General features: G+C 42.6%; 1 protein-coding gene and 1 pseudogene across 1 annotated transcript; both read right to left on the reverse strand.

Annotated features, from left to right (window-relative positions):
* Positions 1-12,765: 12,765 nt before the first annotated feature.
* LOC116888124 lies at positions 12,766-18,908 on the reverse strand (annotated as a pseudogene).
* Positions 18,909-19,722: 814 nt separating this feature from the next.
* On the reverse strand, positions 19,723-23,370 carry LOC116889392 (rhox homeobox family member 2-like). The gene is made up of 4 exons (XM_032890493.1): positions 23,265-23,370; positions 22,729-23,104; positions 21,202-21,247; positions 19,723-19,969 (listed from the first exon to the last, which is right to left on the reverse strand). Exons 1-4 carry the CDS (start codon positions 23,326-23,328, stop codon positions 19,919-19,921), a joined length of 537 nt encoding a protein of 178 aa, XP_032746384.1. The 5' UTR covers positions 23,329-23,370; the 3' UTR covers positions 19,723-19,918.
* Between the last annotated feature and the right edge of the window lie 2,359 nt (positions 23,371-25,729).

Genomic DNA, 25,729 nt, shown 5'->3' on the forward strand with positions numbered 1-25,729 from the left:
GGGGAGAGGAACAGCCATAAAGAAGGGGAGGGGGAGGGGTTAGGGGGATGTTTGCCTGGAAACCGGGAAAGGGAATAACACTCGAAATGTAAATAAGAAATACTCAAGTTAATATAAAAAAAGGAATAGCTACAGAGATTATAATTATGAAAGTAACTAATTATAGCAAAGACTGGGATTTTCAGTTGACAATATTGTATTGTGTTTTTAGACCTTCTTCTGAAAAGCCCAGACCCAGTGTATGAGAGCAGCTATGAGATGCCACGAGACTATGCAAAGAGGATCGAGAATTGCATGAAGAGTAGTGTACTAGGGACTTTCAGACAGAAGTGTGATCAAAGATGGCAGTGATACCTGGGTGCCCCTTACTTGCTCATAGGGTAAGGCCTTAAGGGTAAGTGTGTGGACAAAAGCAATTTTCCTCCCTTATCCTAGGAAAAAGGATGCAGCCAGATATTGGCAAGTTCTTTACTTTGATGCCTTCTGCCTTGTACACTTGTGGGGCCTTTGTGCTTAGTGCTTGCAAACATATGTTAGGAAGTAAAAAACCCATCAGAGACACTTAAGGCAGGGATGGAGGGCAGAGAGAAGAATACATATGGGAGGAGGCCTTACAGTGAAGACTGTCACACGATAGAACAAAGGTATGTTAGGGTTGTTTGGTTTTGAGATGCTTTGAAGTGCATTCTTCTGCTCTCAAGAGTGACGATGACTTAAAATTGACGTCACCAACAGAGGTTGAGTAACTCGGGCTGGAGTTTTGCTGATCTTATTTAGATCATTGACACAATTCTCTAAGAAAGATAGTAGAATTGGTTGTCTAAAGTTTCATACAAACACTTTGACTTGGGGATAAGCTTTGAAAATGGAAACATTTGATAGTGGTAGCCGGGTGCTCATATCCAAGAACTCTGAGCTGGCCATAGGCATTTGCTGTTCCCTGGGAAGAGGCATATTCTTTCCCAGTTGGCCACAGTCTCTACTCTGCTTGCTCCTTTCACTTTGTTACCTGCCTGGCTATGATGGCAGTGTTTGGATGCTGTCCTTTATACTTCTTAATGATGCAAAATGTCAGACATATCAAGGCAAAGAGAATCACAGAGTGAAACTGTTGCACTCTCACCCAGGTTTTATTCTTACTCATGAAATCTGGTAATTATGTAATTATTCCCTACATATGGAAAAGACAATATAAGTACCTTCAGATTCTGAAGGGCAAATATTCCTAAGACCTGCACCGAGCTTTAGAATAGTTGTCCCCACCAAGTACAATTTTGTAGGTAGCGATCTGCAGCTGGTTTTGGTCCAGTTTATACATCTTTCTATGTGATGTCTATGAGGAAAGCATGTTCTGCATTTATAGGTATGGATGAAATGAAATAGGTATCAGTTATTTCAAACTTTCATGTTAGTATCTGACTATACCTCCTGTCCTAGACATCCATTTTATAGTATCCAGATGAAGGTTTCTTTTAGACAATGTTTTCCACTCAGCAATAAGTTGGAGGAGACCACAGAATGAGTTACAAGTGAACAAGACTTTGTATGATAGTTTTTAAAGTTCAAAGAGATTAATCTGAGCAAACAGTGAATAGTATTCCACAGGTGGAATCTTCGTGTTCTTTAGCCTGAATCTTATGGTCTTAACTTTTCTAAGACCCTGGTTTCAATCAAATCTCTTTACATGAGACTCTTGTCATACTGAACTTTCCCTGTTTGATTCATTACAATTTCTTGCTAAAATAATTACCTTGCTGACCAGCAGGCATCCTGTAGATGCTAATGCCAAAGGTTTATAGGTCCAATCAGTCTTGAATCTCAAAGTTGGTCTTGGTTTAAGAAACGTGGGAAGTGGCTCCAGGAGTAGAGAATGGGGTCTGGGCACAGGTCCTGCTCCTTTAGACTGGCTACCTCATTGAGCCAGGTGTCTAACTCACAGTCACTTTGTAGATTTAGGATACTTGGGGAAATGCTGCCTGTTCCCTGGCTGCCTATAAACCTCTTTCATCTTTGACTGTGAAAATGGGACTGGAATTCTTGCACCACTGTCTTGGCTAGTTTTGTGTCAACTTAACACAAGCAGCAAGAGCCTTTCTGAAAGAGGGAACCCCCACCAAAACCTGGAACTTGTTCTGTAGACCAGGCTGGCCTCTAACTGAGGGATCTACTTGCCTGCCTGCCTCTGCCTTCCAAGTGCTGTTATTACAGACAATGCAACAACACCCAGCTGTTTTGTTGTTTGTTTCTTTCTTTAATTTTCTTCTTAAGCAATCACCACAGAGTTTCTGTCTGCTTGTGAGAGGGCTCATAATTTGTGGTTGTTGGTTGTTGCTTTAAAAAAACTAGCTCAACAAGAACACATACTGTGTTCAGCAGGCATGGGACATGTACAAATAAGTTGCTGGGATCTTCAAAGGCATGAGCTCATTGAACTACTTCTAACTAATTACGAGAAAATCTGGTTATGTTTGTGTGGTGGTTTGAATGAGACTAGCCCAAATAGTCTTTAAATACTTGATTCCCAGTTGGTGGAACTATTTGAGAAGGATTAGGAAGTACGCCATATAGGAGGAAAATGTGTCATTGGGGTGGGCTTTGAGGTTTCAGAGTTCTCTTTCTGCCTTAGTCTTCTGGATAAGAATGTAAGCTCAGCCACTGCTGCAACACTATGCCTGTCTGCCTGCTGCCCGGGCACACTGGGGTTTACCAGAGCATCTGTTTCAGCTCTGGCTGTGTCCGGGAAAATTCCCCTTGACTTTCTTGACTCTCAGGCTGCTGCATCTCTTGTCACCAGTCCCTTCCACTGGACTGGGGTTCAATGGCCTACAATGATGGTCATCTAACCCTATCGAACTGTGAGTCCCCAAAAACTTTTTCTTCTGTTAAAGGAAAAAAAGGAGGGCACCTCAACTAAGAAAATCTCTCAATCACATTGCCCTGTGGCCAAGCGCTAGTGCCTTTGATTAATGATTGATGTGGGAGGCCCAGCTCCCCGTGGGCTAGATAGAGATCCTGGGTGACACAAGAGTAAGGCTGAGTAAGCCATGAGGCACAGGCCAGCAAGCACCACTCCTGCATGGCCTCTGTATTAGCTTTTGCCCCCAGATTCCTGTCAAGTTTATGTTTCTGCCCTGACTTCCCTCAGTGATGGATTGTGATACAGGACTGTAAGCTAGATAAACCTTTCTGTCCTCAAGTTGCCTTTGGTCTTGATGTTTTATCGTAGCAATAGAAATATAACTAGGACAACTGCCATTGTCAGTCAGCTAACTGCTGCTGGTGGGGCCTCTGCTTCTGGGTAAGGCAATGTACTTATTACCTGTGTCTACTTCTCCCCATATAATTACCAAGTTCTTAGATTGAACATTTACATCTGGGAAGAGCAGGGAGAGAAAGACAGTGATAAAGGCAGGGGTGAAGGATCAATGCATGAGGTGCCTGGGCACATTGGGGTTTACCAGAACATCTGTTTCAGCTCTGGCTGTGTCCGGGAAATTTTCCCTTGACTTTCTTGACTCCCAGGCTCCTGCATCTCGTGTCATCAGTCCCTTCCACTGGACTGGGGTTCAATGGCCTCAGTGTAGTGGGAGAGTTGTGTGCCACAGCTAACTCTAGGCTATGATCCACTGCAATCTTCAGTCTGGCTCAGAGAGATAGTTGGCAGCATGGTCAGATACTCCAAAGGTCTTACCAGCTTGTTTTGAGCATTTGCAGTTTAGTAAAAGTCATCCCTTGTCAGTCTCAGCAGATCTAGGATTGTCATATGATTATGTTGTTCAGATGTTCTGTGAAGAAAACCAAAGCACCTGTAGAGAAAGTGCAAAGACTAGGATTTGGAGTGGTGACTAGAACTTCTTAGTAAACACATGCGGAATCTCGGTCAGTGTTTACCTCATCCAACAATGCACACTGCCAGGGCTCTGGAGTGTCCAATAGTTCATGTACCTGATTGCAAGTTCTCTCCAGAAGTTCAAGTGTTCCCTGGGATGGGCTCTTGCTGTAGACCTAGGTGGGTTTCTATTTTCCCCCACTTCCGCACTCTAATTGGCTGATTCATGTGTAAGTAGAGCCAGAGGTGTGTCAAGAGATTGTCTCTTTCTACCTACTGACAGAGTTCTCTATTTTGGGGGTCCATTGCATTTTGCTACTAGATATATGGAAATAATGTCATACTCATTTCCTTGAATGAAATGCCTTTTCTGAGCCCATCTCATAAACGGGCTTTTAAAAACACATAATCATGTCTGTTATAGGGACAAATTCCCATTTCCATCATTCACTCCCCCTGGGGGCTTAGTGCATGATGGCCACGGAAAAGAAAAGGTACAAGCGTGGGGAGAGGAGGGTAGTAAACTATATGACCCAGGCCGAAGGTAATGGTGAGTTCTTAGGTATATTGGAGAAAACCAGTTGTGTTGGGAGTGTGCGTTTGCTAACTTTGTCTCATACTAATGATACTATCGTCCATTTATGGATGAAGAAGCTGGGAGCCACACAGATTCTTCCCAGCATGCACACAGCTCAGGTTTGAAACCTGGGTTTCCAATTCCTACTCCCTGCCTGCACTCATTCTCTTCCTGCCTCACAGCACTCTGTCCTTCTCATTCCCCCTTTCCCTTACATTTGGTCTTATTTTTATTTTATTAGTATTTCTTTTACAGTCAGAAAATTCCACTCCCACCTTCCCACCCCCCCATCATTCTCCTACACTGGGGGGGCGCCTAACCATGGCAGGATTATTAGTATTTTAATTATCATCTTAATTATGCAACTTCCGCTACTCTGGATTTTGTAGAAAACCACTTATAATGCACAAGATTTTCAGCAACAATATATGACCACGTACATTCACATGACAATTTTACAGGCCATTCTGAAGCTTTATATTTAAAATACTTTTTAGGAAATTAAACATTCAAATGGCTGTCCCAACTTTAAAAAACTATGATTAGAGGCCAGGCATGATGGTATATACTTTCAATGCCAGCACTTGGGAGGCTAAGGCTGCTGAGTTCTAGGCCATCCTGGACTACACAACAAACTCCAGGTCAGCCAAAATAGAAAATAGCTGAGTTTACTGACTTCTAGGGCACACATTAAATTAGCGAATTGCTCATTTGAAATTAGCATCAATTCAAGCAACGAGATTCCTTGAGAAACTCCAGACACAAGACATCTAGAAAGGTACAGTTCCTGCCATCACACCAAGGCTGTCTCTTCATCGAGTGTCCATGCAGAAATATGGAATAAATGAAACTCTTATACAATGATGTCAAGTTAACTCCGAGCTTATGGATAATATAGGTTAGGACTTTGAACGGTCCATCAAAAAATTTCCTCAGCATCCGGTACAGGACTTTCTTGGACAAGGAACATTACTGCGCCTCCCTTTCTTTCTGATTACAAACCAGCTCACAACCAGTATCAACCCTAATTTGAGATCCTCTCTGGAATGAAACGGGTTTCACAGCTCTGATTCAACTTGGGGTACATTTCTGAAATGCATCCTAAAAGCAGTGGCCCCTTTGGCAACTGTCTTCTCCTTGCACGGATCCACACACATGTTTAGAACCACACCAAGCTCCTTGAGTGCCTAATCCAGCTGTGCTCAGGGCTATAAAGCAAAATCTGATGGCAGAGATAGACAGACAGAACAGTGTGCATCACAGAGTGACATGTACAGCTTGGGGTAACAATTTTATTCCAGAGAACCCAATGTGCTCCCCGGAAACTCCTTCCATTGTACATCTTCAGAGCATCAGCCGTGGCCCTCAAGTACTTTCTTTAGATTTGATGGGCTCCTGTGAAGAAGAAATTAATAGTAAAGGCTGAACGAGTGGCAGCCATTTCAGTGGATTGTCACAACTATGGCGAAAGAGCTGTGGGCATTTTGTCTGAGCAGTGTGTTGAGAACTAATTAGTACTGTGTAGGCGATGACAACTGCAAGAAATGTGACAGAAATCACACCCAAGGAACTCACGAGGAGGAAGAGCTTCAGGATGCAGAGAGCATGGCCACTGAGTAGCCATCATTCCTCAGTAGTCATTCCTCAGGAAACATCCAAGTTCACACCTGAGCATCTGAGGAAACTGTATAGTATTCCAAGAAACTCAGAACTTAAATGCCCCTAGATGGTATTTACCAGGCCTATTCTTCGGAGCTCTGGGCTCCTTTTCTCTCTCCAGACCCTCTTATACCCCTGTTAAAAGTTTCTGTCTCATGCTCCACTATGTTCATAGCAGCCTGATTTATAATGCCAGGAGCTGGAAAGAACCCAGATGTCCTTCAATAGAGGAATGGATACAGAAAATGGGGTACATCTACCCAATGGAATACTACACTGCTATCAAAAAGGATGACTTTATGAAATTCATAGGCAAATGGATGGAACTAGAAAATATTATCCTGAGTGAGGTAACCCAATCACAGATAAACACACCTGGTATGTAGTCACTGATAAGTGGATATTACCCCAAAAGCTCGAATTACCCGAGATACAATCCACAGACCACATGAAGCTCAAGAAGAAGTATGACCAAAGTGCAGCTGCTTCAGTCCTTCTTAGAAGGGAGAACAAAAATATTCATAGGAGGGGACATGGAGATAAAGTTTGGAGCAGAGACTGAAGGAATGTCCTTCCCCACCTGAGGATCCAGCCCATATACATACAGCCACCAAACCCGGACAATATTGCTGATGCCAAGAAGTGCATGCAGACAGGAGCCTGATACAGCTGTCTCCTGAGAGCCTTTGCTAGAGCATGACCAATACAGAGGCAAATGCTCGCAGCCAACCAATGAACTGAGAATGGGGTCTCTATTAGAGAAGTTAGAGAAAGGACTGAAGGAGCTGAAGGGTTTTTGCAACTCCATAAGAACAACAATACCACCCAACCAGAGCTCCAAGGAGACTAAACCACCATCCAAAGAGTACACATGAACAGAACCATGGCTCCAGCTGCATATGTAGCAGAGGATGGCCTTGTTGGGCACCAATGGGAGGAGAAGCCCTTGGTTCTGCCAAGGCTCAGACTCCCCAGTGTAGGGAATATCGGGGGTGGGGGAGGTGGGAAGGGGGCGGGTGGCTAGGTTGGGAAACACCCTCATAGAAAAAGGGGGAGGGGATGGGATAGGGGGTTTATGGACGGGAAACTGGGAACGGCGGGAACATTTGAAATGTAAATAAATAAAGAAGTCCAATAAAAATGTTTCTTTCTATGAGATGGGGCAGTCAGATTCACACACCTTGCCACTGTCAGTCACTTTTTTAGGTGTGTTTGATCAGGCTCTAGTTTTGCAGGTTGGCCTTGAATCAACTTTGTAGCCCAATTCGTCCTTGAACTTGTGGTCCTCTTGCCTCACCTCTCCAGTAGCTGAGATTGCCATTTTATACTAGGAGGGTTGACTTCCTTCCTCACTTGGCCCTGAATCCACAAACTCTGCCACCCAACTATATCCTGGAGGTAAGGAGGATGCCCTTTGAGGACCAAGGTCAATTTTTTATGAAGCTTTGATGAAAACCAAGTCTCTAAAATGTTCACTGGCCACTCATTTTGATTCTTTTCATTAAAACTATGACCCCACAACACAGAAGCAATAAGGCCATTAGGTTTGAAGTTCAGAATCCTGCAGCTAAGGTATTTTCAGGGTGTTTTGGGATGGGGTTCCAGAAACTTGTGTTGGCAAATGAAAATCTTTGCCTGTTAAATAACTGTGCTTTCTTCTCCTTACTCCAGAACTATCTGTGGTCTGCCTTTTCCTTCTCTCGGTCTATTTGTTCTATGAGTCCCTTCATAAGGGAACTCATGAAGAATCTACCTCTTCCAACCATGCCCCTCCCACCAGCCTTGTTTCACTTGCTCCATGGCCTTAGAGTTCAGCAGTGTGGTAGCCTGTAGCAGACTTTTGGTTTTCTCGAAGCTGAATTGAGTGAATCTTAGAATATTGTTTTGAAAGGCCTTTTCTCTTATCACCACTTGTGGAGGGACAGCTGGTTGGGTTCTGCATTTGTTCTATGGAGAACTATGCATTGCTGCTGTGAATACAGATGGAAAGATATCCCCTACCCTTCTAGAAGGTTTTCTTTTCCTGTATAATAGCCTGGATGTTCTGAAATTCATTTTGTAGACCAGGCTGGGCTCGAACTCAGACCTCCACCTTCCTCTTCCTCCTGAGGGATGAGATTAAAGGAATGCACCACCATTGACCAGCTGTTAAAATCCTTTTTTTTTAACTCCAGGATTTTGGTCCCTTTGTGGAGTACACACAGAGGTGGAAATGAGGGATTATGTGATAATCTCATGTTCACTGTTTGGAAGAAGTGCTTCACTCTTCCCGTGTGGCCGAACAATTTCACTTTTTCTTGATTAGTGCAATGCTCTGGGTACCTCACTAAGGCTTGCTCTTTTCTGGATGGCGTTACTTGCCACCCTTCTGGGAGTGGGAAAATAGTGTTGGGTTTTTGATTTGCATTTCTTTGCTTATGAGTGACTCTAAGCATCTTTTCTTGTGTTTATGACCATCATAACCTATATTCCTAGATCAAACATTTCTTTATATCTGTCATTTGATTTTAAACCTAGATAAGTTATTGATTTCTAAATATGTTGTCTAGTTGCTGGTATTGCCTTTAACTTTTATAGTTTAATAGAAGATTTTAACTTTGAAAATTTGAAATTGCATGTGTGTTGCCTATTCTGGGGCCATTTTTCTTCATAAAACTTTATTGAAATCGCGTTCAAAAGAATGAGGTTCTCTCACACAGGTGTGGTGAAATAGCATTCTGTAGAAAATGTTTATAGTTAGCTGGACCTAGAAGCACAGATCTGTAATCTCAGCTACATGGGATGCAGATACAGGGAGATCAAAATTTCCAGGCTACCTAGGCTTCAGAGAGGTTGAGATTTCACCTGAAGAATTTAATGTAGTGTAATTCACTAGAAGGAGGAGGAGGAGGAAGAGGAGGAGGAGGAGGAGGAAGAGGAGAGAGAGAGAGAGAGAGAGAGAGAGAGAGAGAGAGAGAGAGAGAGAGAGAGAAGACAGCTTAATATTACAGTCCTTGACTAGAGTCCTTAGGCCACAGGGTAAACACACACACACACACACACACACACACACACACACACACACACACACACACACCATGCCTAAGTTGTGAATGACAGATGTAGGGATTTGTTATTTGTTCTAGAGTATGTTAGACATAACTTTTAGAATATAGAACACTAACAACAGCCTTCCCTCACTTCCTTTAGAGGTAAAATCACTTCTAAACAATGCCCTGTCTAAGAACTACTGAAAAGGAATTGTGAAGGTGTCAGAAGAGATAGAAAATTTAAAAAACATGCACAGAGTATGCAAACTGTAGTTTATTTCCTGCATAATATGGAATATTAAATAGTTGTCCTTTTATTTTATCCACAGAAACAAGCTGGCAGAGCACATGAACGTGGATGGACAGAAAGTGAAGGTCAGTCAGCCGGCCCATGTAGTTTGAAAGGGTACTCCATCTCTAGCCTAATTTAGGACATGAATGGCTTTGTCCTATGAACTATGTAATTGATGTGGGTTCTTTTCTTTTCTTCTTGGTACACTCTTGTGTGCTCTTTTCCTTCATAGAAAAGGAAAGTTTTTATTAAAATTATTGCAAAAGGCAGATCAGATCAGGAGCAGGGCTGGGACACATAATGGCCGCCATCCCAGAAGAACAAGGGAAGATGGAGTGTCTTAATCTTTATGGTCAGTGTTAACCTTTCTCCTGCCTCCAGGCTCTCTGTCTTCACCTTTCCTAGGACTTCTCTGGTCAGTTTCCTCTCCTGTTACCTCTCTACCTGGTTCCTGCTGAGGGGGTCTTGGGAGAAGGGTGATGGGGGCAGGGTTAGTAGGTCATAAAGAGCATGTAGAGGAACACTTGGGTCTGGCAGAAATAATAGTTAAATGTCTATCTTATGCATTTAAGAAACCAATGTTTTAGTGACTCTGTCTGGGACAAAATGGGGAATCAGAACCTTAAATGGTGGAAAGAGAGAGAGAAGCTAGATGCTTGTTTCTAGTGCTCCCGGGAGGGGAAACCTCCTTCAGCAGGAGCAGGAAGTATGGAACTCTGGCCTGATGTTGAAGCCTTGCCTAAGGCACTGCCGGAAACACCCTGCTATCAAAAATTCCAGAGTTCCTTCTTCCTCATTGCTGACTTCACAATGAAGGTGATGTGTCAAAGACGGCCCTTTGCTTGCTTAAGCCTGAAAATGAGAGTACATTTTGCGACTTCTGTATTTTTCCTAACAAAACGAACACTTATCAAGAGTAGCAAGGGCATCAAGAGGCAGTTTCCTATCTGTGGTCAGATGTCTGTATCCTATGATGTGGTAGCGGGACAGTATCAAGGACTTGGGGCCCCTCATAATCTAGACATGTCACTTAAAACTGGAAAAACTATCAAAAGCTTTAAAACGGTAGAGGAGAGGCAATGTCTCAGCTGACTCTCTACCCTGACACATAGCTGGACCTCGCCGTGGGTGAATCCCAGGCACATGACCATAGTCATTCCTCGTGCCTTCTTTTCCTGTGGCTCTGAAGATGAAGCCCAGTGTCACACTAGGGAAGCCATCTACCACTGAACAATACCAATTGTCCCATTGAGTATTTGAATCTCGAGAAAGCAGCTGCTACACCATAGCTTCAGGCCTCAACGGCATCTGAACGCCTGGCTGTTTTCTTCACGGTGATTATCATTCAACAGGCTAAGCCGGCCCCTTTCCCCTGTGACTTCAAGCACAGCTTAATCACAGGCACTCCATATGGCATTGGTAACATAGAAGAATCCAGTGCTCATGGTTCTACCAGATGAGTCTCAGGCCACATTTTCTTGGTGGTGATGAGGGATCCCTAGGGAACCATCCTTGTACCCACCACTCTAATAATACTTTCTGAGACTGAACACAAGTGTGAAGAGGTAGGAGCCAGGAACCAGGGGTCAGGGGTCAGGGGCCAGGACCAGGAGCCAGGAATCAGGAACCAGGAACCAGGAACCAGGAACAAGGAACCAGGAACCAGGAACCAGGAACCAGGAGCCAGGAGCCAGAGTTCAGGGGTCAGGGGCCAGGTGTAAGGAGCCAAGACCAGGAGCCAGGATCCGGGAGCCAGGAGCCAGGATCCAAGGCCCAAGAGTCCGGAGCCAGAATGAGCTTTAAGTCACAAAGCTCCATCAATGGTGGCCTGTGGGGACACACTGATGAAAGCAGGCCTGTTTCGGACATTTCACCTTCACTCAGGGTGTAGCAGGGGCCTTGCTGGATTAGTGTTTCCACAAGCAATTCCATGCCTGTGGTGAGAACTCAGAATCCCAGGTGTCTAAGGAGCAAGTCTTCTCCCAGGAGAATTCTGACCTCACAGATCTGACAAGAGTTTCACAGGGAATCCGCGTACGCCCGTGCCCCTCCCTTCACTTACTCTCTAGGCTCTTCTCTAGTTTTGGCTGACAGCTCCCTGCTTTTCACACTGTGAATCTTTCACACAAATCATCACAGGGTCCTGCATAGGGTTGCACATGTAAACGCTCTTCTTAGCAACTTGATTATGTTTTGAGTCAAGCTGGCCATACTAGTGAGGAATTTTTTTTTTTTTTTTTTTTTTTTTTTTTTTTTTAAAGGTTTATTTATTTATTATATGTAAGTACACTGTAGCTGTCTCAGATACACCAGAAGAGGGCATCAGATCCCATTACAGATGGTTGTGAGCCACCATGTGGTTGCTGGGAATTGAACTTCAGGACCTTTGGAAGAGCAGTCAGTGCCTTAACCTCTGAGCCATCTCTCCAGCCCTGAGGAATTTTTTTACTATAAACTATAAAAAGTTTAATTATAGATTCAATTTAAACAAGGGAGCCATTTCTTCAATAAGGAAATATCAACTATCTGGGCATTACAGAGGATTCACAAACCTTTCACAGTTCTTAGGGAAAAGAAAGTATAGACATTTTGGTAAGGAGTTGAGGAACAATTCAAAACCATGGGTAAAATCTGGTTTTGCTTTACGGGGTACAGTTGTCAGCCACGCAGTGGCACACACGCCTTTAATTCTGGTACTTGGGAAGTAGAGGCAGGCAGATCTCTATGAGTTTGAGGCCAGCTTGATCTACATAGAGAGTTCCAGCATGTCCAGGTTCACACAGAGAAACCTGTCTCAAAAAAAAAAAAAAAGATACAGTCCTTAGAAATTTGGCATGTTGTTCCATTTATATCAATATTATGTTCCAGAATGAGATAAAAAAAGGTTTTTTTTTTTTGTTTTTTTCCATTCAGAGCCTCTTCATTGTTTTGAATATTATCTCATCATTTGGAATCATGATTCGTTGGGACAGTTAGCATTAACTAGCCGGAAAGCAGAGTCTAACCGAAGGATGAAATTCTCAAAATTCTCAGGCTGGGACTCTGCCATGTAGCACACAAGTACAGTTGAAGGCTCTGGGTCAGATAACACAGCAGATTCTGCCATCACTGTGTACTGAGAGCCAAGTTTGCTCGCTCTACTGAATGCTCCACACCAGATCCCTCCGGCCTGGTTCTGTTTGTCTATACCACAGCACTTACCATCCTTAGCACACTGTGTTTGCTCACACACTCTGCTACTGGTTTTCAGGACCCTACAGCTAGAATAGAATTTCCACTCCCTTTAGTTGGTCGCCCAGTGGATACTTAATAGCTACCCAGAGAACCATCGAATGACATAAACAGGCTATGAGGTAATACCACCTGAAGGGCCCCCACCTCACTGGGCCTCCTGGCTTGATACCTTACTACTTGGAAGATGTGCCCAGGGATAGAGTCTGTCCTGCTGATCTTTCAGTTTATTGGTTACTCCAAGGAGGCCACTGCACCTCCTTTCATCTAACTCCAGATCTTTGTCAGTGTGCAGGTTGGTAATCTGAACAAACCTCGCTTCTCAGAGAAGAATGTTTCAGCTAAGTCAAACAGTGCCAACGGGGGAGCTGGTAACTCTCTGACCTCAGGAGGAAAGAACAAAGGCTGAAGCACTGGCCACAGCATCTCAAGCAGCCGGAGTAGATCATGCCTCACATTTAGCTTCTCATGAGACTTGATAACCTTGGGGAGGCAGGTGGTATCCAGCTTGTAAGTGGACAGGTCACAGATGTTGACAGCACCACAAAGGTTCTCATCTCCCTGGAGACACACTCAGAGCTGGTCATAAATCTCTGGGTCTTTTATCGTCCATCTCTTGTTAAGAGCCACTGGAATACAAATATCCAGAATTTTTTCATTTTCTCCTTTATGCAAGTATTGGTCACTGAACTTATAACAGGAGCCAAACTGCTAGATCTTTGAGCAGTAAGAAGTCTGTCAAGACAGAAGCAGATGAAGTCTGTTGACAGAACAGCCACTGCTAGTTTTACAGTGCTCAGCACAACATGCTTTCTTGTAGCTCAACCGAGTTTGATGTCCTGGAGAAGTATCTTGGCAATGGTGGAGACATCCTTCTGATGTGAGAAGAAAGAAGAGTCCAGACTTGATGCCAGTATCAACTTTCTTCTAGAAGAATATGGAATCATAGTCCATTACGATACTGTGGTTAAAGATGTATGTCACAAGTATTTGCGTCCTAAGGAAGCTCTGGTTTCAGATGGACTGTTGAACAGGGAAATGAGCCAAGCTGCAGAAAAGGCTGTGCTTGGAGTCACTGATGAAGAGAATAAAGGCAACTCAGCTTTGTCTACTCTTACAATGTAACCCATAGTTTCACTGGTTTAACTTCTTGGATGTGACTTCATTTTTTAAGCTCTAAGTAAAATCTTCCAATTACCAGGAAGTCTTTTCTGCAAAGATAAGTTACCAATGTTGGCGGTAAACACCTCCTTTTGGTATGCATTGCTATACTCCAAAACTCCTTTTCCATGCCTTATGGCTCCAGGCCCTAATCAACTCCTGAAGTGGAATGATGAACAGCAATTTTCTTTCTTTTTTTTTTTTCCGGAGCTGGGGACCGAACCCAGGGCCTTGCACTTGCTAGGCAAGCGCTCTACCACTGAGCTAAATCCCCAACCCCAAACAGCAGTTTTCTTAATCGGGCTTTTTTAACTATTTGAAGATAGAAGATCCACCCTAAATCTGGGCCATATGTTCTGGTGGCAGCCCACTTAAAAAGATGTGGAAGAAGTAAGCTTTTGTTTTGATTTTTGACTGCTTGCCCTCACTATCATTGGTGAGTTCATCTATCTTGTTGGTGAGACCCTTCTTCACTGGCTATAAAAAGGCTGAGAGAAAAATATAAAATAAAGTGTGGATGTTGGGGATCTGCTCCATCCACCAAATATATGTATGTGTGTATATGTCTGTATGTACATACATATGTGTGCATGTATATAAGTAATGCATAGGTATACATGTGCATATGTGTCTATGTGTGTAAGTATGCGTGTACACTTGTGAAATTGACAAAACATGTGGTAGAGCCTGGTCGTGTGTGTGTGTGTGTGTGTGTGTGTGTGTGTGTGTGTGTGTATGTATGACCTTCTCTCTATTCTTTTCTTTTTCACCAGCCATTTAAGGGTTAAAAGAATTCAGAGTTTTTCTCCAGACATTCTTGCTGGCCCCAGATAAATTAAGTTTTTCTCCCATAGTAAGTGTTAACAGTGTAAATGTTATTAGAAGGGGCAGGGGGCAATAAGGACGTCAGTTGCTACCAGCACCAACGCCAGTCACCAACACCATACCTCACTGCCTTCCTCAGTTACCTGGATTGTTGAGCTGGCTTTCGGCACTGCACCTAGCTGACTGAAGTGTGGCAACCAGGATATAAGTATTGTGTATAAAAGACAAATGGCTGTAAGGCTTGGGCTGCAGGATTTGGGTAAGTTACTGCAGCTACCAGTCAGCTAAAAAAACAAAAACAAAAAACAAAAACGACTTTCCTTTTGGCTTTAAGAGTACTAATTTCTGGTGGGCTTTCCTTGCGCCAATGATACTAAAGGATCCAGAGTGGAACATGGTGTTTTGGTTAAGAATTGCCCTCCATAGTCTCTGGATTTTAATACACAGTACTCATTTGCTAGCCTTATTTGAGCAGGCTTAGGACCTTGATGAAGGAAGGATGTCAATGGTGTGAGTTTGAAAGCTCAAAGATTAGTACCACTTCGAGTTTGCTATCTCTGCCTCCTGCTTATAGTTCAAGATGTGAATCCTCAGCTCTCAGCTTCCAGCCATTATGCCTGTCGCCTGCTGTCCCTGCCGTTATGGACCCTAACCCTCTAGAACTGGAAGCCCCAAATAAACTCATTCTATTAGCTGCCTTAGTCATGGTGTTTTATCAGAGCAATAGAAACTCTGACCAAGACAGTATTGCACCAAGGCCAGAAACGTCAACTGAGCTGCAACTTGGAGACTCATGTCCTGCACCTTTCTTACAAGCAGGTTCACTATAACCTTGCACTTCTGCTACTAATATATGTCACAGGCTCAACCCACAACAACTGTCAGTGAGGAGGGCCATTTATGCCTTGAGACATTATCATCTGAGCTAACCGTCAGAAGTAAACCCTTCAAGGATAAATGCCACACCTCTATTTTTGCTTATGAACTGCAACGATCATCTCAGTCTGTAGAGGCATATAGCTTCATGTACAAGAGCCAGGGCATGGGGCTTCCTCTAGGCTGTGTTTCTGATATCATCTTTTTGCTTGGTCTGGGAGTCAAGGAAGAACAAAGAGATATGGTCAGTACCTGGATTGGACCAGTATTTTCCCGACATCCAAGAAGCCAGTGTTGCCCTAGAGAGGTAAGAGAACAGGACTGCCCATTTAAGCCAGCTTACCTTGATCTTTTCACTGTTCCTTCCACAAACTCCTCTGATTCTTTCTTTCATGCTTCCTCCCTCCCATCGCTGTGAAGGCAGCCATAATGTTGTTGACTTGAGAGGGAAGAACCAAGAAAACAGTGTATAGGGTCAGTCTGCTAAGGGAGAAGCAGCAGCAGCAGCAGCAGCAGCAGCAGCACCAGCACCAGCACCAGCACCACCGGCAGCAGAAGTTGAGGGAATAGAAAATTTCCAGAAGATTGGGGAAAATGAGAAAGAAGAGGAAAAGACCATGTTTGTACTGATGCTCAAGACTTCATGGACCATGGTGGTTCCGAGGACGGTGGCACAAGCACCTGTGGCTGGGGCATCAGCAACAGAAATCAGAGTCCTTCACTGAAGGCACAGAGAGAGCAAAATACAGCTTGTATACAGATAAACTTTTCTTTGCCTACATTCTCAGTTACAAACAAGGTAAATTGACTGTCCTGCTCAGCTCGCAGTTTGCTAGGAGTACAAGCTGGTTCATGGTGGCATTTGGCCACTCTCCAGGTCCTTTTCTTCCCATACTAAAATAAAGCCAATTAGAGACTCCATATTGTCTGGGCTCATTTGTCCTTTGCTTGTGTTTTGGTAGAAATGACAGTATGCCAGATGATTTATGTGAGTGGGGGGAAGCCACTAATTTTTCTTCCCATATTTAAGTGAATATGGTTTGAAATGTTTGAACAGTGCTTATTATTATTATAAACAAAGTCCTATTAGAAAGGGGAGAGAAGGGCTGGAGAGATGGCTCAGCAGTGAATGCTCTTCAGAAAACCTGGGTTCAATTCCCGGCACTCACATGAGAGCTCACAACTGTCTGTAATTCCAAGATCTGACACCCTCACCCAGATATACATGCAGGCAAAACCTCACTGTGCATAAGATTGAAATAAATAAATTTTTTAAAAAAGGAGAAAAGGAAGAGAAACTTGAGGTATGGCTGAGAGTGTATATGGTTGAATTCTGCCTTTGTTTGAAGTCTGCTAAATATTTTTAATCATTGATTCTCTCTTGATTAATTTTTGTATTTTAACTGTATTAGAAAATAATTAATATTAATAATTTTTAATAATCTAACCTTAAATTGATGCCTGAGGGGAAATTTCTGAAAGTGAATATTTTAGTTTCCTTTCCTATTACTTAGGCAAAATACCCCCACCAAAACAACTTAAAGGTAAAAGGGTTTGTATTTAGCTCACAATTCCAATCCATTAATCCTGGAAGTACAGATGGTAGGGATTTGAATGAAGCTGATAGTCACATCATGTGCATAGTCAAGAACATAGACTAATGAATGAATGCATACATGTTAGGGTTCAGCTAACTTTCACCTCATTCAGTTCAGAGCCCAACCCATGAAATAGTTTCCACCTACATTCAGGGTCTTTCCACCTCATATAACCCAATTAAGGCAAACCTGCACAGGCATGACCATAGGCCTGACTTTTAACAATCTTTCACTGAGACTCCCTTTCCAAATTGATTCTCATTGTGTCAAGTCCATAATTAAAAATTAATCCTCATGGAGAGCTTCACGGTGAATGTTAGAGAATAGTGGGGACATGGGGACTTGACAGGAGAAACATTTACAAATATTGACAGGACTTGACATGGACTTCAAATATTTCACTTGATCTGCAATGCCAGGCCCTGAACGTGTGCAGCCTTTGCCCTCAGGAAGAGCCTTGTAAGATGGATGCACATGACTGACCGGAAGCCAGAGTGTAGGTCAACATACCCCATGGCAGCAATCTGAAGGGCAGCCATTGGAGAAGTTGCATCTGGCTTTTTTTTGCCCAGACAGGATGAAGTTGTTCTGTTGTTCAACACCCTGTGCTTTGCAAAGTAAGATCAAAACTGTTCAGACTTTTCAGACACAGTGGCACAAGAAAGCCTCCGCAGATGGAAATGAGCCGTCTCCAAGAGGAACACGATTTCCTCAAGGAACAAAGAATATCACAGAACCACTTTTATTCTTCATGTACATCTTTATATGCCTTGAAAAATATGAACGTATGTGTTCTAAATCAGAAATGTTGAATCTCATGTGTATATATGTATATAAACATGTGTATATACGTATATATGTGTGTATATACGTATATATACATGTATGTGAAACACATGTGTATATACGTATATATACATGTATGTGAAACACACACATATATGAAACGTATAAAGTGTTTGATTGCTAAAACCAGTGTCCTGTAGATAGTGATTATATGTGTTAGTCATATTAGGGTTACATACGACGTAGAAATTATTCATATTGACAGCAACTCCATGATACCAACTTACCTTCAGTAGTAAAGTTTAAGCTTAAATTCTATGCTTTAGGAAGGAATTTATAAGTCTTCAGGTCCTGGAGTGAGGAAATAATCCCATTGGCTGTTTTGTTAAATGGTCTTTAATGGAAACAGGAAAGCAGCAATTCCACATGTCTGGTCTTCTTTGCATTGTGTTAACTGTTCAGTAACATCTCAGAGACTGACAGCACCATTTTTGCTTGTATTTTTCAATCAGTTGGTGTTCTGTACATATTTAGTTATATTTGACCATTTCTCTCATCCCCTCCTTTTCTTCTCTTGCCCCTCCTTTCCTCCACCTTCCAGCCTTACCCCATTCCTGCTTAAACTTTTTTCTACTTCTCGTATATCTTTTTGCATTGTAATAGCACATCTACCATGTCACTTTTCCTCTCCCACTCACTTTAAGTTTCTTCCCCCCTCCCCATGGGTCCCTTTTTACTTTCCTGGCATTTACACATATTAACTACCACATAAGTATACATGAATAAAAATTAGAAGTTAAAATCTGCCTGTGAGAAAGAATATATGCTATTAGCTTTTATAAGCCTAGGTTTCTTCACTCAATGTTTTTCCAGTACCATCTGTTTTCCTGAAAGTTTCATAATTTTGTTTTTATTCATAAAATTTCATTGTCTATATGTATCATATCCTAGTTGATTTTATTGGTCTTACTTGTAAGGGCATAGAGTCAACTAGAGAATTATCATCTGGCCATAAGAACTGATCTCTTTCACATGTGATCATCATGTCTACTGGGGCTGAGGAGACAGTTTAGTTGGTAAGGCGTTTGTCTTGTAAGTGTGGGGACACATGGAAACATGAATTCCATCCCCAGAAGCCATGCATAAAACCCAGAAGTAATGGCATGTCCTTGTAATCCTAGAGCTGGGGAGGTGGGAAAGGCAGGTTCCCAACCACCCAGTCTAGATTACTTGAGTTCCTGTTCAGTGAATGACCCTACCTCAAAAGACAAGTGCAGTAGAGGAACGGCATCCAAGGTCCTCTGACATGAACACACACGTGCATGCACGGACATATGCAAGAACGCCCGCACACACACACACACACACACATGCACACACCCCTTCTAGCCCATGTATACTTCCTACACGAACATGTATTTGGGCACATACACACAATAGGTTCACTGTGGATATGTTGAGACTGTACATCCAAAACAATTTGAATGTACTCAATAGGTAATGGTTTCTCCTTCAGTGCATCTTCAAGGGATGTTGGCCTAACATTCATAATTTTTGTGTTGTACCTAAAAGTAAGATTCCCACATACTTCCCCTTCTCCCCTCTGCATATACACACTTAAACATTGTCTTCTCCAGTGTTTCTGAAAAAAATAAACAGATCTATTATGAAGGGGAGGTGGATAAAAGAGACTATGTCGTCAGAAAAAGCCCACCTTTACACTTGAGATATACCTGTGATATGCTCAGTGGTGTCGCCCCATGGAAAAGAACTTTGTCATTATTTTTAAAATGGCATTTTCTTGATAATTTTCACATATATTATACTAATACTCCCCCCAAAGACTCGTGAAGCAAATATATTGAGATTTCACCACTTTATTGCAATTAAAAGAGCTGAGGAGATAGGAGTAAGATAGGAGGGGGGAGTGGTTAGAACAATGGGTTGGTGGCAGCAAAATCTCATCCGCTTGGGCAAAGGTGGTTCTCTAGTTCTCCTCCAATCTTTAGGAAAGGTGAAGCTACAGTAAGCACCATGAGGAGCACTTCAGAGCACTTACATCCTCAGGCATTTCCTGTACTTGGCTCTCCTACTCTTAAACCAATTCTATAATGAAAGAGAAAAAGCAGTTGCCTTAGTGAACCAAATAGAATCATAACTAAAGAACCATCATATAAGTTTATAGGATTTTACATTCTATGAAAGAACCTTCTCTCTTGCAATTCCATGAGGAGCACTCCAAGGCCTGAATGTTTATAAACGCCCTCCATGAGTTTTAGTGTAGTTTATTATTTAAAAACAATTCATTAACACCTAAACTACACTAATGTGAAAGACTTATATATCCTCTACATAGCTATATTATTTGTACAACTATTTGTACATATAATGAATATGTATTTTGTAATTTAGAACATGTATTAATAATTTATTCATAATTACGTAACATAATAGAATCTCCTTATGTTCAAGGAATAAAACAGGTTCTGTGATGGCTAAAGAAAGTCCATTTTGTGCTAGGCATCCATCTTGGTACCCACCAACCATTTGTCTCTGACTCCAGTCCCTGGAAGATAACTTTCCAGTAACCCTGACTCAGAGACCCCCCACCCCAAAGTGTACAGCCAGAACCACTTATTTTGTTATGATATAACTAAGTACTACTTTTTGGCTTCTGTAATAGGCCTGTGCAGACATTCAAGGATTATTTTGAGGCTTTCTTGACTACCTAATCTTGGCAGAGCAGAACAGTTCTTGGCTTGCTTCTGCAAGATACTCAAGGCCTTCTTGTGGTTTCCCTTTTAAAAATTTTTCCTCACTCATTTTCACTGGCCAAACTCAAGTTTGGCTCAGAGATTGTTGTCCTACCAGCAGCTTTAATAAATTTAACTAACTATAATCCAGATTGAGACTGTACCCCCCAAGGGGTCATGAACTCCATACGGTTCAATACTATATACTTTTTTTCCACTTAGAAAGTCATGTTCCCCCTGAAAGTGAGACATTTTGGTATTGTGGAATTTTCTTATCCATTTTCCTTGTGTAAACCCCACAAAATTCAAAACCCACTTCCCAGCTGGGCATGGTACCACATGCCTTTAATTCCAGCAGAGGCAGGTGGTTCTCTGTGAGTTCGAGGCCAGCCTAGTCTCACAGTAAGTTTCAGGATAGCCAGGCCAATATACAGAGACCCTGCCTCAGAACAAAACAAAGTACCTTCATTTCCCAAATATAGAACAGTAAAAAACAAACAACAAACAATACAACTTCAGTCATTGGACAAAGGTATTCACCACCTGAATAGTTCTAGAAAGGCTATCTTTTTTATAGTTACTGACCTCCACTCTGGATTCTGTCACACTTATCCATTTTGCGAGCTCCCTTCTGTGGGCAAAAGTTGAAAATATTCAGTATTTAGCCTAATGGATAAAATAAAAGTACGAAGGGCATTTTATATCTGTTTTTAAATGTTTGGCTCCATTTCCCTTCTGTGACATTCACCTTGAGGATTTTGAAACTTTTAAAAGATATTTCTACCAACAATTATCTCTTCTATCTGCTATAGATAGAAATGTGAAAAACTGAATATGTCACTAAGACACCCAGATACAATTTGAAATGAGTGAAACAGAAAAACGTCAGAAGAAATGTTACTGACATAAGCACATAGTGATGCCTGGGACTCGGCCCACAGAAAGAAAAGAGAACAAAAAGCTGTGAACCAAAATACACAGAGGAAAGAGGTTTTACAAACTTTGTTGAGCTGGAAAGAAACAATAGAAGAAAATGAATTAATAGAAAACACATGGTCATTTCTAACATTTAATTACCATGCAAAAAACATCCAACCTACTGATTGGATACTAAATACTAAGGCACAAAATAATAAAACCACAGCAGGCACAAAACAATGTTGAAAGCTCTCAGAAGCCTGGCATCACAGGTCTGTATTGCTAGAAAGAGGAGGAAGGCTGAGCCAAGAGGCTCACTGAAAGTTCCAGGCAAATCTTGGCTGTAAAGTGAGTTCCTCTATCAGCAAAGGCAGGGAGAAAACAAGGGGGAGGGTGGGGAGGGAGGAAGGTGAAGGGTGAAGTAGGAGAAGGGAGGAGGAAGAAAAGGGCGAGGGCAGGAGGGGAGGAGAGATGAAAAATAAGGTAGTGGTGTTGGCCTCTTGTTATCCCAGCTCCTGAAAGGCTTGTTTTTGTTTGAGGTGTCCTGTGGCACAGGCCTTTTGGAGCTATGTAGCTGACGATGACCTTGAACTTTCTATCCTCATTCTGCCACCTCCCATGTGCCCAAGTGCTGTGAATACAAACAAAGACTACCACCAATGGCTTTGATTGGTTGGTTGGTTGGTTGATCAGGCTATAGACCAAGATGTTCTGGAATTTGCACTGAGCCAATTGCTCAGGCTACAAGTCACTATGCCCAGAGCTTTATCTTGCTTTTAGGAACAGTTTTGCTTTTCTTGAGTAGAAATTTTAAGGAGAAGAATACACCCTCCCCCATCCTGCAAACTAATCAGCAGTTAACAATCCAAGCAGTAATTAAGAAAAATGTTCCAACACACTTATAAAAATATAATGTGATGCCAAAACTACACGATGTACAGTTCCATTTTAAATAAAGACCACCCTCAGCCATTTTCAGACTTTACACCCCTGTTCAAACCTTACTTTGATTCATTTAAATACTGCAGGGAAATATCTTCATTCCTGTTTGCCCTCCCCCACCTCACCTCAGAAGCCAAGTGCAAAAGAATAGAGTGTGGGAGCCAATGGTGTGCAGGTAGATTCTATTTTGGGAGGGGAAGAAAATATCCAAATGCCTCTCCGGAGTATTCACAAGCCAGACAATGTTCTTACCGGGCTGTAGCACTAGGATAGTGATTACGTTCGAAAATGCGCTCCAGCTCCTGGAGCTGGAACTCGGTGAACCTGTGGCGGTTGCGGGACAGCTGGCCTGGTAGACGTGGGGAAGCCTGATGGCCTTTTGTGCTCCCAGGGATTGGCTCCTTTTGTTGGCCTTTATCCTGGTCATTGCTGCTGGTCCCATCATCCTGGCTTCTGTCATCTACAGAGGCTGAGGCTGAACTGCCAGCAGGAGTTATTTCATCTCTGGATTCTTCTTCATTTGCACCTTCTCCTTCTGTAGCTGTGGTGTCCAACATAGGGTAGCCCTGTACAACTTCTTTCTCCTCTCTCTCCTTTATATCCTGTAAAACTATCCACGCAGCTGCTTCTGAAGGAGGAAACAAGGAGAGAAATGACCAGGGAATCAGAGTCCAGGGTGAGTGGGGAGAGACAAGGAAGGGTTGCAGACTGAACCAGCAAGTGTCTGTCCATTTTAGTCTGTAAAATGACAGAGGTAATTAAAGTACATGTCCCATCCATATACTCACCATTGCTTTCTTTAATTTGATCATCTCTCAGATGAGAATACTGGGTGACTTCTTGAGGTTCCATAGCTTGGATGCTGTTGATGGTGCTCCTACTTCTGGAAATTCTGGGCTTAAACATTAAGCTTAAGAACAAAAGCATCCACCCATGACCTGGAAGTGTTCTCTTCTGGCCTGGTCCAGGTTACAATGTATCTAGTCAATCACAGCCATCCTCTCTCGCCTGCCTTCTTAGTGCTATTTACTGTGGGTTGAGTGTCTTCAGATAAAACCAGTGACAGCAGTTTGGGGTTGCGATGAGCAGAGCGTGCTTTCAAGAAGGGCACAACCCGTGGGAATGTGGTGGACACAACCCGTGGGAATGTGGGGGTGTAAAATTGGGCTTCTAAGATGCAGGCCTGCTGATTACTCTGGCCTTGGTGAAGTGTCTTCCCAGAGAAGGGAATATGCTGAACTGTTACAACAAATTTTCAGGGAATAAGAACAGAACCCAGGAGCTCAGGGGTTGGTGATCACCTCTTGGTCTGCTTTTCTACATCTGGAAGCGAGTACCTGACAGAATTAAAGGAAATATGATCACATAGGAGTCCTCTGCCTCTGAACATTCACAAAGACAGAAGTTACAGCCTAGGCAGCGTCCAGGGTCTCCAGCTGTAAGATATAGAAGAGGGTATACATATACAGAGGCTGCTGACTGCTCAGAAGACCAAGCACAGGAACTCACATCTGCTGAGGCACTGGGGCAATTTACATTGTCTAGCATTGCTAAATACCGTTAAGATGCCTTACAACCTATTAGCATGACCGGTTATGTGCTGGGATTCCCTTGAGCCTATGTTGTAAAATCCTTCCGAAGACTTTATATGACTAAGTGAATGTGTTAAGAGTCACCTTTTATCTACATGGTATCTTAAAAAGGTGATTATGTAGAGATCCATGTGTGTGCATGTGTTCATGTGTATGGACATGTGTATATGTAGGCACATCTTTAGGAACTCTGGCCATAACCTTTGAGAGGTCACAAATGAGGCTAGACTAGCACTGATCAGCAAGGCCTAGGAACTTGTGGACCTTGATCCCATCAGTGCTGAGATGATAAATGAGCATAAGAATGCTTGCAGTTGATGTGGGTATGGGAATCGAACTCAGCTCTTCACGCTTGTACACTTTACTAAATGAGCTATCTCCTCAGCCTGCCTTGTCTTTCCTACCTGGCAGCAGGCGGTTTTGGGACACTGTCTCATCACTGTGAAATGCAACAGGGTCACTAAAAAATAAAACCACATGGCACAAAGCTGTTTTCTAAGTGTTCAGGTACCTTGGGCAGACAAGAAACGGACAGGGGTATGTTCAGTGTTGGAGTACATGACTAAAACCACGTAGTTATTATTCAAGTCTAGTTCAATGGTACAACTGATTTAACTGGAGTTACATACAGGAGCAGAGGTGTGGGCTTGCTAACAGTAGGCTGAACAACTTACAGGCCAGTAAAGCGCAAAACAAAAGTCCTCTACAGATCTGTAGAAAACCACAGGCTACCGCGGGCTACGTGACATCCTGTCTCAGAAAAAGATCAAACAAATATATAAATCCCAATCACCAGGAGCAGCGACAAGAAGCAGAGAGGAAGAGACAGAAAGGCAGGGAGACACAGGGAGGAAACAAACAGAGGAACCGTCAGGCAAATAACACAGACAGAACGCCATTTTGATTTGACAAGCCACCACTTTGTTATTTGGATACTTTGCAGGTTATGAAATGTTCTATGCAGGTAACATGGCATGTTCAAAACATGTTCTGAATCTGTATAGTAAATGTATAAGGCAATAAAAGTATATATATATTGTCAGTCAATGTTACATGATCAATATGTGGAATATCTCACAAATGAGATAAAAATAAAAGTGTATTTAACAATTATGGTTGATCAAGCATGGGATATATAATGTTATGATGAAAATTATGAAAGGTCTGGGAAGGCTTTCTAAAATAAACAGAAATGGAAAACTTGAATGAACCTATAGAATTGAATGCCAATTTCTCCAGAGCTGAATAGAGACAAATTCAGTTAATTACCAATCAGGAAGTATTCTTTTTGTTTAAGTATTTTTAGGGATGTGCACGAGCGCAGCATGAGTCTATAAGGTATCTTGAGGCATATGTAGGTCCGATGTGGCAAGAAACTCCAACGTGGGTGGTGAGCAACAGCAGGATCCTGCTAACCACTAGCTAGCTGTGCATCATTCAGATGAGGAAGTTTTACGAAAGCTAGTACAGTGTATTTGATGCTCCAGGATGAACAGCTTTGACCTAAGCCAAGTTTGCAATCTTGGTAGGTCTGGCAGGAATTCGCCTAGTGGGCAGGGACTCCAGTGTGAGACAGCACACATGGGCCTGTCTCTCTCTCTCTCTCTCTCTCTCTCTCTCTCTCTCTCTCTCTCTCTCTCTCTCTCTCTCTCTCTCTCTCT

This window comes from Rattus rattus, chromosome X (assembly GCF_011064425.1).
Source record: "Rattus rattus isolate New Zealand chromosome X, Rrattus_CSIRO_v1, whole genome shotgun sequence".
NCBI classification, from domain to species: domain Eukaryota; kingdom Metazoa; phylum Chordata; class Mammalia; order Rodentia; family Muridae; genus Rattus; species Rattus rattus.